This window comes from Scyliorhinus canicula, chromosome 2 (genome assembly GCF_902713615.1).
Source record: "Scyliorhinus canicula chromosome 2, sScyCan1.1, whole genome shotgun sequence".
In the NCBI taxonomy this organism is placed as follows: Eukaryota; Metazoa; Chordata; class Chondrichthyes; order Carcharhiniformes; family Scyliorhinidae; genus Scyliorhinus; species Scyliorhinus canicula.
In genome coordinates, this window is record NC_052147.1 from 130,817,368 (window position 1) to 130,830,845 (window position 13,478).

A 13,478-nucleotide genomic window follows, 5' to 3' on the forward strand; every position below is an offset into this window, starting at 1 on the left:
GACCTGGGTTCAGTTCCGGCCTCAGGTGACTGTGTAGTTTGCACTTTCTCCCATGTCTGCGTGGGTTTCCTCCGGGTACACCAGTTTCCTCTCACAGTCCAAAGATCATAGATGGAGGCCATTTGGCCCATTGAGTCTGCACCGGCCCTTGGAAAGAGCATCCTACTTTGCCTACCCCTCCACCCTATCCCCATAACCCAGTTACCCCACCTAATGTTTTGGACACTAAGGGCAATTTAGCATGGCCAATCCACCTAACCTGCACATCTTTGGACTGAGAGGAAACAGGAGCACCCGGATGAAACTCACGCACACACGGGGACAATTTGCAGACTCCGCACAGACTGTTACCCAAGCGGGAAGTGAACCTGGGACCCCGGTGCTGTGAAACAACAGTGCTAACCACTGTGCTACCGTGCCACCCACACGGCACGGTAGCACAGTGAGTAGGTTCAGTGGATTGGCCATGATCAATTGGCCATTTAAAAGGTTTGGTAGGGTTACGGGGATAGGGTGGAGTATGATGCTCTTTCAGAGGGCCAGTGCTGACTCGATGGGCTGAATGGCTTCCTGCAGTGTAGGGATTCTATTATTCTAAGTAAAGCTGAGCAGTTGATAAAATGTACATGTGCTCGAGTGTGTCCATGTCCTAAAGCATGTTTGTTGTGACTGGTCAGGTTACAGGACTTGACGCTGTATAATCCGGAGAGGACCATCACTGTAAAGGGCAGTATTGAAGCCTGCTCAAAAGCGGAAGTAGAAATTATGAAGAAACTCAGAGAAGCATATGAAAATGACCTTGCTGCTATGAATGTAAGTTCTATTTAAAGGATTTTACCTGATCATGCAGAGGGTCAACAAAGAAAGCTTGCCTTCTATGTTGCACCTTTCTCACATAGAGAAACATCCCAGGGAACTAAGGCAAAGAAGAGATTAAGAAGATACCTTAGTTGGTGGGGCGGGGGCTGAGGGGGGCAGATTGGATTCAGCTGAGAAAGGCAGCAGCCTCTCTGATGATTGGTCAGATATTCAGGAAGAGGGGGATTGTCCTGCATAATATACGGGAGGAACTGGGAGTTGTTGCATCGAGGGTGCAGACGACTGCAAGAGATGGGAGTGGCGGAGGGCCATTCGGCCCTCTGCACTGATTATATCTGAGCAGTCCTGACCCCAGCCCTGTTGCTTGGTTGCTTCCTGTCGGCAGATGGACAGTTCCAGATCCTGCGGAACCAACCAGTCACTTGATGAACTTGGTGTTCCCCTCATTACCTAACTTGCCCCCAAGCTGTGCGCTCTCCTCTGTCTCGCCGCAGCAATGGAATGGGAAGGGAAGCATCCACAAAACTGTCATAGGACCAAAGGATACAGTAGCAGAATTAAGCCATTTGGCCCATCAGTGTCTGCTCCGCCATTCGATCATGGCTGATAAGTTGCTCATCACCATGCTCCTGCCTTCTCCCTGTAACCTCTAATCTCCTTATTAATCAAGAACTTATAAATCTCTTGTCTTTTTTAAAAAATTGTTTTTATTCAAGTTTTTCTTAAACAAAATTTTACATAACCAATAACAAAAAGGAGAAAATTTAACAAACAAGGTGGTTATAGTCCATTTGCTGCTACTGACCTTTCAACGTTCTGCCAGAAAGTCGAGGAACGGTTGCCACCGCCTGGAGAACCCCATCAAGGACCCTCTTAAGGCGAACTTTATCCTCTCAAGACTGAGAAACCCAGCCATATCACCGACCCAGGTCTCCACACTCGGGGGTTGAGTCTCTCCACATTAACAAGAGTCGTCTCCGGGTACCAGGGAGGCAAAGGCCAGGACGTCGGCCTCCTTCGCTTCCTGCACTCCCGGATCCTCCAACACCCCAAATATCGCTATCTCCGGACTCGGCTTTACCCGAGCATCCAAGACCTTGGACATAGCCTTTTGCAAAGCCCTGCCAGAATTCTTTAAGCGCCTGGCATGCCCAGAACATATGGAAATGGTTTGCTGGGCTCCCTGAGCATCTTGCACACCTGTCCTCCACCCCAAAGAACTTGCTCATTCTTGCTGTCGTCATGTGTGCCCGGCGGACCACCTACTGGACCAGGCTAAGCCTGGCACAAAATGAGGAGGAATTAACCCTGCCCAGGGCGTCTGCCCACAGGCCCTCATCAGCTCCTCACCGAGCTCCACCTCCCACTTGCCCTTCAGCTCCTCCGCCGAGACTTCCTCCGCCTCCTGCAGTTCTTGGTATATGTCCGACACCTTCCCCTCCCCTACCCAGATGCCAGAGACCACTCTGTCCTGTATCCTGTGTGTGTGTGTGTTTGGGGTGGGGGGGGGGGGGGGGTTAGTAGCGGGAATGCCACCATCTGTTTCTTCAGAAAAGCGCGGACTTGGAGGTATCTAAAGGCATTCCCCGGGGGCAGACCAAATTTCTCCTCTAGCGCCTTCAGGCTAGGAAAGGTCCCATCTATAAACAGGTCCCCCATCCTTTTGATACCCGCCCTATGGGCAGCACGGTAGCATTGTGGATAGCACAAATGCTTTACAGCCCCAGGTTCGATTCCGGCTTGGGTCAATGTCTGTGCGGAGTCTGCACATCCTCCTCATGTGTGCGTGGGTTTCCTCTGGGTGCTCCGGTTTCCTCCCACAGTCCAAAGATGTGCAGGGTAGGTGGATTGGCCATGATAAATTGCCCTTAGTGTTGGGTGGGGTTACTGGGTTATGGGGATAGGGTGGAGGTGTTGACCTTGGGTAGGGTGCTCTTTCCAAGAGCCGGTGCAGACTCGATGGGCCGAATGGCCTCCTTCTGCACTGTCAATTCTATGAAATTCTATGATAATCTATGCCAACTTTGAAACCCCCCCCCCCCCCCCCCCCCCCCCCCATCTATCTTGCCCGGAACAAATCTATGATTATGCCGTATTGGGGTCCAGACTGAGGCCCCTTTCTCCCTCCTGTGCCTTCTCCACTGACCCCTCGTCCATTACCCATTTCCTAATCATCGCTATATTAGCCGCCCAATAATAACTGCAGAAGTTCGGCAGCGCCAGCCCTCCTCCCCCCCCCGGCTGCGCTCTAATTATAGCTTTTTAACTCACGGGGTCTTGTTTGCCCACACAAATCCCATAATAATCCTGTTCACCCGCTTGAAGAAGGATTTGGGGATGAAGATGGAAAGGCACTGGAAGACGAACAGAAACCTGGGATGGACCGTCATTTTCACGGACTGCACCCTACCCGCCAGGGAAAGCGGCAGCATGTCCCACCTTTTGAAGTCTCCCTCCATCTGCTCTACCAGCCGAGATAGATTGAGCTTGTGTAGGGCATCCCAATTCCTCTATCTCTGTCTTAAAGACACTCAGTGATTCGGCCTCCACAGCCTGCTGCTGCAAAGAATTCCACAGATTCACCATCCTCTGGCTGAAAAAACTCCTTCTTATCTCTGTCCCTTCAGTCTGAGGCTGTGTCCTCCGACTGAGTCAGCACGGCTTTGTCAAGTGGAGGTCATGTCTGACAAATCTGTTAGAGTTCTTTGAGGAGGTAATAAGGACGTTAGACAAAGGAGAACCAGTGGACATGATTTATTTAGATTTCCAGAAGGCCTTTGACAAGGTGCCGCATAGGAGACTGTTAAATAAGTTAAGAGCCCATGATGTTACGGGCAAGATCCTGGCATGGATAGAGAATTGGCTGACTGGCAGAAGAGTGGGGATATAGGAGTCTTTTTCAGGATGGCAGGCGGTGGGTGACTGGTGGTGTGCCTCAGGGGTTTGTGCTGGGACCACAACTTTTCACAATATACATTAATAATCTGGAAGAAGGAACTGAAGGCAGGATTGATAAGTTTGCAGATGATACAAAGATCTGTAGAGGGACAGGTAGTATTGAGGAAGCAAGGGGGCTGCAGAAGGATTTGGACAAACTAGGAGAGCGGGCAAAGAAGTGGCAGATGAAATGCAATGTGGAAAAATGTGGGGTTTTGCACTTTGGAAGGAGGGGAAATACTTAGGAAATCAGAAGTACAAAGGGGCTTGTGAGTCCTTGTTCACGAATCTCTTAAGGTTAACGTGCAGGTTCAGTCGGTAGTTAGGAAGGCAAATGCAATATTAGCATTCATGTCAAGAGGGCTAGAATACAAGACGAAAGATGTACTTCTGAGGCTGTATAAGGCTCTGGTCAGACCCCATTTGGAGTATTGTGAGCAGTTTGGGGCCCTGTATCTAAGGAAGGATGTACTGGCCTTAGAAAGGGTCCAGAGGAGGTTCACAAGAATGATCCCTGGAATGAAGAGCTTGTCATATGAGGAACGGCTGAGGACTCTGGGTCTGTACTCAATAGAGTTTCGAAGGATGAGGGGGGATCTTATTAAAACTTAGAGGATACTGCGAGGCCTGGATAGAGTGGTCGTGGAGAGGATGTTTCCACTTGTAGGAAAAATTAGCAGAGGACAAACCTCAGACTAAAGGGACGATCCTTTAAAACAGAGATGAGGAGGAATTTCTTCAGCCAGAGAATGGTGAATCTGTGGAACTCTTTGCCGCAGAAGGCTGTGGAGGCCAAATCACTGAGTGTCTTTAAGACAGAGATGGATGGGTTTTTGGTTAAAAAGGGGATATGGGGATAAGGCAGGAGAATAGGGATGAGAAAAATATCAGCCATGATTGAATGGCGGAGCAGGCTCGATGGGCCGAATGGCCTAATTCTGCTTCAAATGTCTTGTGGTTCTAGTTTCTCCTACTTGTGGAAACATCCTCTCCATGTCCACTCTAGCTGGGCCTCTCAGTATTTCTGGAGTATTTCACATAATTGTGGCCAAATGAAACCCACTTTGTTGCTGCTTTTTAAAAAACGAAATTGCATTTTGAATTGCACTTAATTTTTTTTTATTTTAGCGTATCCAATTATATTTTTTTCCAATTAAGGGGCAATTTAGTGTGGTCAATTCACCTACCCGGCACACCTTTTTGTGTTGTGGGGGTGAGGCCCACACAGACACGGGGAGAATGTGCAACTCCACATGGACAGTGACCTGGGGCCGGGAATGAACCTGGATACTCAGCGCCTTGAGGCAGCAGTGCTAACAACTGCAGCACCATGCCGCCCAATGTTTGAACTATTCTACACAAAGTTGAAAGCTTCCTCTGATGTGGCATGGACTGCACTTGTTTTGATAGGGAGAGGCTCACACGCTGACTCTCTCCTATTCACTAATGCCAATGCCAGATTTTGCATTGTGAATGTACAAGTCCCAGGCTGTCCACGGACCTTATGTACACAGTTTATGCATGGTTTGTCTTCACGTTTCACATTCGTCTTGCGAACTTTGTGCTCATTGAGATGAGCAGTGTTGGTGCTAGTGACAGCAACCTCTCTGAGATTAGTGCAGCACAGAATCATGGAATGATATATAACAGAAGGAAGTTATTGGGTCCGTTAAGCCTGTTGCTTGCCCTTTCGTAGAACTATCCAATTAATTCCACTCTCTTGTACTTTGCCCTGCAAAATGTTTCCTCTTCAGATAGGAGCATAAGAAATGGGAGCAAGAGTAGATACTCGGCCCATCAAACCTGCTTCACCATCATCTACCTAATGCCCTGTCCCCATATCTTCCAATTCCCTTTGTACCTAGAAATCTAACAATCTCTGTCTTGAATCTACTCAATAACTTGAATATCCATTGCCCCTTGGAGCAGAGAATTCCAACGGTTCACAGACAATATTTTGAGTGAAGAGATTTTCCGAAGTTTGAGCCCCTTATTTTGAAACTGTAGACCTCTAATTGTAGACTCCGCAGCAAATGGAAGTTATCCTCCCCACGACCCCAAGCATTTAACCTCAGTTCCCTTCAAAAGTGTTTCAGTTAGATCAGCTTTCATTCTTCTAAACTGCAGGGAATATAGGCCAAATCTACTCGATCCCTCCTTGCAGGATAATCCTGCCATCCCAGGAATCAGTCTAGTGAACCTTCATTGCACTTCCCCTAAAGCCAGATTGTGCTTCCTTGGGTATGGAGACTGTTTTCTAGGTGTGGTCTCGCCAATGCCTTGTATAATTTTGATGTGGAGATGCCGGCGTGGACTGGGGTGAGCACAGTAAGAAGTCTTACAACACCAGGTTAAAGTCCAACAGGTTTGTTTCAAAAACTAGCTTTCGGAGCACTGCTCCTTCCTCAGGTGAATGCTCCTTCACCTGAGGAAGGAGCAGTGCTCTGAAAGCTAGTGTTTGAAACAAACCTGTTGGACTTTAACCTGGTGTTGTAAGACTTCTTACTGTATAATTTTAGCAAGATGTCTTTACTCTTCCACTCCAATCTCTTGGTTCTAAAGGCTAACATACCATTTCCTTTTCTGATTGTTCGCTGTACCTGCATGCTAACATTACAACACCTGATCCCTCTACAAACATTTCCCATTCTTCCGTCATTTAAAAAAAAAAATTCTGCTTTCAAAAAAAAAAAAATCCCTTCCAAAAGTGGATTGCTTCACATTTGGCTACCTTCCCTCTGTCATGTTCTGATTTACTCATTTAACCTATCTCTCTGCATCGTCACAGCTTATTTTCCCACTTAACTTTGTACTGGTAGCAAACAAAGAACAATACAGCACAGGAACAGGCCCTGCGGCCCTCCAAGCGTGTATCGGTCATGATAACAACCTTTGCCAAAACCCTCAGCACATCCTTGTGCCGTATCCCTCTATACCCATCCTATCCACGTGTTTGTCAAGATGCCTTTTGAACATCGTTAATGTATCTGCTTCCACAACCTCCCCTGGCAACCTGTTCCAGGCACTCACCACCCTCTGCGTAAAAAATAAAACCTGCCTTGCACATCTCCTCTAAACTTTGCCCCATGGATTATAAACCTATGCCCTCTGTGACTCACCCCTCCACCCTTGGAAAGAGTGCCTGTGCCTGGCCTTCCACTCTCTCCTTGCCGTTCATAATCTTGTAGACCTCTATCAGGTCACGCCCCAAACCTCCATCTTTCTAATGAAAACAGTCCAATTCTATTCAGCCTCTCCACATAGCTAATGTATCCACAAAACTGGAGACATTACACTCGGTCCTCTCATCTAAAATGAGAAATTTATTCACTCAAAGAAAGGGTTGTAAATCGTTGGGAAATCTCTACCTCAGAGGGCTGTGGATGTTCCATCATTGAATGTATTCAAGGCAGAAAGTAGGTGGATGTTTGATGTTCCAATAATTAAGGGACATGGGGATAGTGTGGAAAGGTGAAGTTGAGGTAAATCATCCATGATATTATTGAATGGTGGAGAAGGGTTTTCCTCATCTCCCAGCCTTCTTCGTGGATACATTTTTGGGGTGGGAAGAGGAGAAAGGTCATGTCTGTGTATGTCCAGCTCTCTCTGTCTCAGGGTTCTCGATCACTCCCTCTCCAACCAAGCCCGTGAGGTTTAGACGTTTTACCACCAAAAAGGAATTTGGGATGGCTGTGAAAATTCCATGAAGCACTTCCTCACTCCGCCCTGTCTGAGACGACCGCTGTCCCGGTCAGACGAGAGCTGTTGCTGTGACTGCTCTGCCATATTGACCTCCGTGCTCCCTTAGTGGGTAACGCCTGTGCACGGGGGCGAGCGAGAGAATGCACCATGGTCATTCAACTTAACGTTGCTCCTCTAGTCACACAGCTACTCTCCCACATTTGCTGCTGGCAGGCTCACTGGAGTATTTTGCACACAAATACACAAAATCTACTGGTTCCGTTATTTATCCTGTTAATTGGGTTGACAAATATGATTTCCATTTCATAAATCTGTGTTGACTCTGCTTAATCATGTGATGATCTAAGTGCCCTGTTACTACCTTCCTCACACATTCTACCATTTATCCTGCTGCTGATATTAGCCTAATAAGTGGCCTTATGATTCTTTCTTCAACAGAGGAGCATTTGTCTAGTTCCCTTTTGAAAGTTATTATTGAACATGCTTCCATCACCCTTCCTGGCAGTCGGTGCATTCTGACTCAGAACAACTCATGGTGTTAAGAGAGGCTTTCTCGTTTCCCCTCTTGTTCCTTTAAATTTGTGACCTCTTTTGTGACCCTTTTATCACTGGATACTGTTTCTCCTTAATTACTTCTATCAAAACCATCTAGAATTTGGAATACCGCTATAAAATCTCCTCTGCTCTCAGAACACCTTTACCTTCCGCAGCCTCTCCATGTAACTGAAATCCCTTATCCCTGGAAATATTCTAGTAAATCTGCTCTGCTCCCTCTCTAAGGTTTTGATATCCTTCCCAAAGTGTGGTGCCAAGGATTGAACTCCATACTCCAGCTCAGGCCAAAACAGAACTTTATAAAAGTTTAGGAAGACTTACTTTTGTGCTCTGCGCCGGATTTGAGAACCCAAGGATGGTAATATGCCTTGTCAATAGTTTTCTCAATTTACTGTACTTCCTTTAAGGATTTATGTGCAAGTTCCTGCACCACTTTAACATTCTATCATTTAACTTCTAGACCTCGCGTCATTCCAAAATGAATCTCTTCACAGCTCTCTCAATAAATGTTATCTGCCGAGTACCTGCCTATTTCAAGCAGTATATTTCCACCTGAAGTCTGTTACTATCCTCATTGTTGATCAATATGCCAACTGTGAACTTTGGCATTGACTTGGGTTTACAGGGCATCATTTCAAATGGCACCTGTTGGAAACACCGCTTCATAATCCCCTCCTGTCTGCAGAAACCATATTTTTAAGGCCACTGTGTTCTGTCCGATGAACAGTTTTTGCCCCCATCCTGCCATTGTCCCATGGGTTTTAATTTTATAAATAAGTTTATTATTTGGCACTTTATCAAATACCTTTTAAAAGTCCTGAGAAACAAAATCAACCCCAATAACTCTCATCAACCCTCACTCTGACTTCACCATAGAAATTAGATTTGTTTTGCTTCTAACAAATCCACGCTGGCCTCTAATTGTCAGCTTTGTTCCATTTCCCTTTTTTGAACTAGGCTGTAACATTTACAGGTCTCCAGTCCTTTGGCACTTCCCCCATACTCCAGAAGGATTGGAAGATTGTGGCCAGGGCCTCTGCAATTTTCAGCCTTGCTGTCGTCAGCAGCCTTGGATACATCTTATCCATATCAAGTGACGTTTCTACTTTGACCATGGCTAACATTTTAAGTCCTTCCTCTTTAATTTTATCCTATATAGTTTCTCTGTTACCTCCTCCTTTCTTCTTCGGCGATCACTCGCTAATGAGTAGAATTGTCCTCCTAAGAAACTCTGTTACTGGTTATGGGTTTCTGCTTGGCTGATGAGCCCAATCCTAGAGGCACATCTTCTACCATCCACGTGACAGGTACTTCCGGGAGGCAGGATTGGTCCTTGGACTCTAGGTCACTGGTATTCCTTTCTCAGACTCCTTTTTCAGACCTCATCTTGCCATCAGGTGTCCTTAAAAAATTGTATCGCTTCAATCAACAGGTTCCTCCAAATAGGTCTCTTCTGAGCCAAGGTCTTTCGGGCATTGACGTCTATGTTGTATTTCTCGAGGTAAGCCTTCAGTGTGTCTTTGAAGCGCTTCCTTTGTCCTCTTCTTGTTAGGAAGCCTTCCTTGTGCTGGGCGAGGAACTTGCTTTGGCAGTTGGGCCTCTGACATCTTGAGCACATGGCCAGCCCAGCAGAGTTGGTTTTAGATGATCACCTGGTGCTCTAGGTTCCTTCAAGGATGCTGATGTTAGTACGCCAGTCCTCCCAGCTGATGCAGAGAATCCATCTCAAGACAGTGTTGATGATACCTCTCCAGTCTGTACGTAATCCAAGTTTCCGAACCGTATAAAAGAATTGTGAGGATGACTTACTTGTACAGGAGGATCTTGGTGTCAGCACCGATGTCGTGGTCATCACGAGTCGTGTTGTAGGCGTCAGAAGGAAAGTCTCACGGATTGGATATGATGTTGGATCTCCGTATTGACATCGGCCTTGTATGAGAGGTGGCTCCCCAGGTATAGAAAATATTCCATGTTTGGGAGTGATTCTCCATTGACCTCGAAGGAGGGAGAAATCTTGCCGTGGAATGGGTTGGTGAAGGACCTTGAGGGTGAGGCTGAGACCGATTCTTCAGTATGCTTCCACAAGGGTGTCCAGCATGGCTTGGAGTTTCTCTTCTGAGAGAGTGGCGATGGCGATATCATCCGTGTACTAAAGTTCCTCGAATTTTGTCAGTGTCGTTCTCTTCTTGGATTTTAACTGGTTGAGTCGTTAAGTTTCCCATCCTTCCTGTAGATGATGTCCACTCCACTGGATGGCTTATTCTTGACAGGGTGAAGGATATCCTTTACTGTGACAGTGGCAGAATCCTCTTTAGTGAATTAAGATGCAAAGTACTCGATTATACCTGAGGTCTGCCCCTTGCTTCCACGAGATGATCATCTTCAGACCCTATTGGCTCTGTGCTCGTTTTCACTACCTTCCCACTATTTTTGTTTATTAAAGACTTTGTTTTCTGTTATGTGAATCACTAATCCACAACATCAACAACTACTAATTGATTCTTACATACTTTATTTTTCCCTCTTTACTTTGTGCATTCTGTCTTCGGGTTGGCTCTCAGCTGAACCTGGGCCGGGATTCTCCCCTACCCTGCGGGGCGGGGGGTCCCGGCATAGCGGAGTGCCGGCAACCACTCCGGCATCGGGCCTCCGCGAATTCTCCGCACCTTTGGGGCTGGGCCCACGCCGGAGTGGTTGGCGCCATGCCGACTGGCGCCAAAACCGGCGCCAACGGCCTTTGACGCTCCCCGGCCGGCGTCGGGGCTGGCCGAAAGGCCTTCGCCAGTTCGCGCATGAGCCGGTGCGTCAGCTGCCAGCACATGCGCGGTAGGCGGGTTCTCTTCCGCCTCGGCCATGGTGGAGGGCATGATGGCGGCGGAAGAAAAAGAGTGCCCCCACGGCACTGGCCCCCGCCGATCGGTCGGCCCCGATCGCGGGCCTGGCCACCATGGGGGCACCCCCCGGGGTCCAATCCCCCCCCCCCCCCCCAAGGACCCCGGGGGCCTGCTCGCACCGCCAATCCCGCCCCCACCAGAGGTGGTTGAAACCACGGCGGCGGCAGAGCCTTCTCAGCAGCGGGACTTCAGCCCATCGCGGGCCGGAGAATTGCCGCGGGGGTGCTCGCCGATCGGCGCGGCGCGATTCCCACCCCCGCCAATTCCCGGGTGGTGGAGAATCCCCTGCGGGGGGGTGGGAGAATTTCGCCCTTGATGTTTATCTGTAAGTTTTTATTGTTTTATTTTAATCAGTACATCATCCAGGGAGTTCTGTATTTGAGAGCAGGTGGAGCTATGGTGGAGCCGGTATTTGAGGGTGATGGGGTGTTATGGCAGAGCTGGTACTTGAGAGCAATGGGTTTTCGTTATTGTGGAGCTGGTGTTTGAGAGCAGAGGATTATGGTGGAGCCGGTATTGATCTCCTTGGTATCTCAGACGGGTATAAACCGCCTCTGTCAAGGCAGAATAATCACCTGGAGCAAAGTAGCAAAGCTTCATTTGTGTGAGAGCTCCCATTAATGCAGCTAGAATATTGCCAGAGAGTTTAGTGTCATGATCCCCTGAGTGTGATTGAGCAGAATCAGAGACATCTGGGCTTCCTCCAAGGGGAATGTGATCAAAGATCAGAGAGATTGCTGTTCACTGCCAGTTTAGTAATGATTAGTGGGCAGAGGCTGTAGCACAGCTAGAATACCCCAGATTGTTTCTAACCCCCTCCCACCCCTCTTTCTCTCTCCCTTGTCTTCCGTTGAAATTGCTGACCTAGACTGGCATTCAGCCTCCGAGTTAGACACTGCCTCCATGAGGTGCTGAAGTACCTAGGCCAGAAGATTGAGTCTTCATAGCTGAATCCCGGTAGCGTTTGTGCTTGAAGCCTGAATAGTCTCCAAATCGCTGGGTTGACAGATATGAAAGAATGGTGGTAGCTCTGTCCATGGGGCAGACTGCTATGGTCGGGACAATGCTTGATGAAATGGAACCTGATATAATCAGGCACTGGGTCAGACAAGGCTGTAAGCTGTCTCTCTTAGTGCCTGTGTGGAAGCCATTATAAAAAGGGTCCTAGTTGAAGTACAGAAAGGTATCAAAGTCTAATTGAGATTTTCAGGTGACCAGACCCTTGTGCCCAACACAGCCACAGATACTAATGGCTCGACTGAATGAAGTGGTGGAGAGTCGCAGAATGAAAATTGGGGGAAATAATGGTGGGAAAATTGATGAAAGCTGAAACCGATGTTTCCATTTACATACCCGAGAAGCACCTTGTTAGACGTTGGTTATTGTCATGAAGAGATCAGAGCTAGATTGGCCATGACCAGGAAGACAATGAGTAGAGATCTTAAGAATGATCAAGATTGTGATTTGGTTTGTCTTGTTATACGGGGCTGAGACATGGACCTAAGAAATGTGAATATCCAATGACTAGAAAGTAGTGAAGTGTTGTCCTGAAGAAGGATGGAGCGGGGCAGTTGGAGAAGAGGCAGGAGCAATGAAGGAAGTTTGCAGGATGGTGGTTAGTGAATGTCATCAAGGAAAGGCAGTAAGGTTGGGCAGGCCATATTATAAGGCATGAGTGCTTACTAAAGTAATTGAAGGATTGTGAATCATGGGGTAGAAAGAGAATACTGATGTTGGAAATTGGAGGGCTCCTACAAACAAGTGAAGAGGAAGGCACAACACCGCAAGGCACGGAAGGATGGCCAGGGAGTCATTGAGGCCCGGAGGGATGGCCAGAGGGGCCTTGAGGCACAGAGGGACGGCAGAGGGGCATCGAGGCACCGTTGGGTGTGAAGGGACGGGTGGGACATGGGACCGGATTGGGGTGGGGGGACCAGTGGGCAAGGGGAGCGGCCATGGGACTTAGAGGGATGGGAGAGGGGCACGGGCTGCGCGGAGGGATGACGAGAGGGGCCACGGGAAGGTGATGGGAGAGGCTGCTGGACAAGTGAAGCGGCGGGGGAACACGGAGCGATGAGGGGAGGACTTGGGGTGGGGGGAAGGTTGCCGTGAGATGAAGGGAGGGATCGCAGGTGCGGAGCGACGAGGAGAGGGGCTGTGAGATTCAGCACGACGAGGAGCGGGACCTGCTTTTAGGTAGATCACCACGGTTGCTTTGGGTTACTTATGGTCTCTGTCCAGTGATGCTCAGTAGGAACAATGAGTAAATGGGCAATATCACAATCTGAAAGGTTTGAATGCATTGTCTCGTTCTTTATTAATAGCACAGGAGCTCGAGTGGTATCCTTGGAGTTTTGTGTCATAATTCAAGTTGTTAAAAGTCCCAAGCCAGTTAAATAAGGATGGGAATAACTTGAGCTCCTCGCAGCCATTTTATTCCCACCATGGTTTGGAAAACTTTGAGCAAAAGTTAATGTGACCCATTTAAACAAATCTGTAATAGAATATCGCCAAGAATGTTTCACTTCCCATTGCAGCATCCTTAGCTTTAGAAAGAGACACATTGGGCCG

The 13,478-nt window shown here is 48.0% G+C and overlaps 1 protein-coding gene across 4 annotated transcripts in view; it reads left to right on the plus strand.

Annotated features, from left to right (window-relative positions):
• The window catches only part of igf2bp2a (insulin-like growth factor 2 mRNA binding protein 2a), a 246,149-nt gene that overhangs the window by 182,869 nt on the left and 49,802 nt on the right, over window positions 1-13,478 (plus strand). For all 4 annotated transcript variants that reach the window (XM_038786815.1, XM_038786799.1, XM_038786808.1 and 1 more), the window contains exon 9: window positions 678-813. In XM_038786815.1, coding sequence (XP_038642743.1) covers window positions 678-813 — 136 coding nt within the window. The remainder of the gene's footprint in view (window positions 1-677; window positions 814-13,478) is intronic.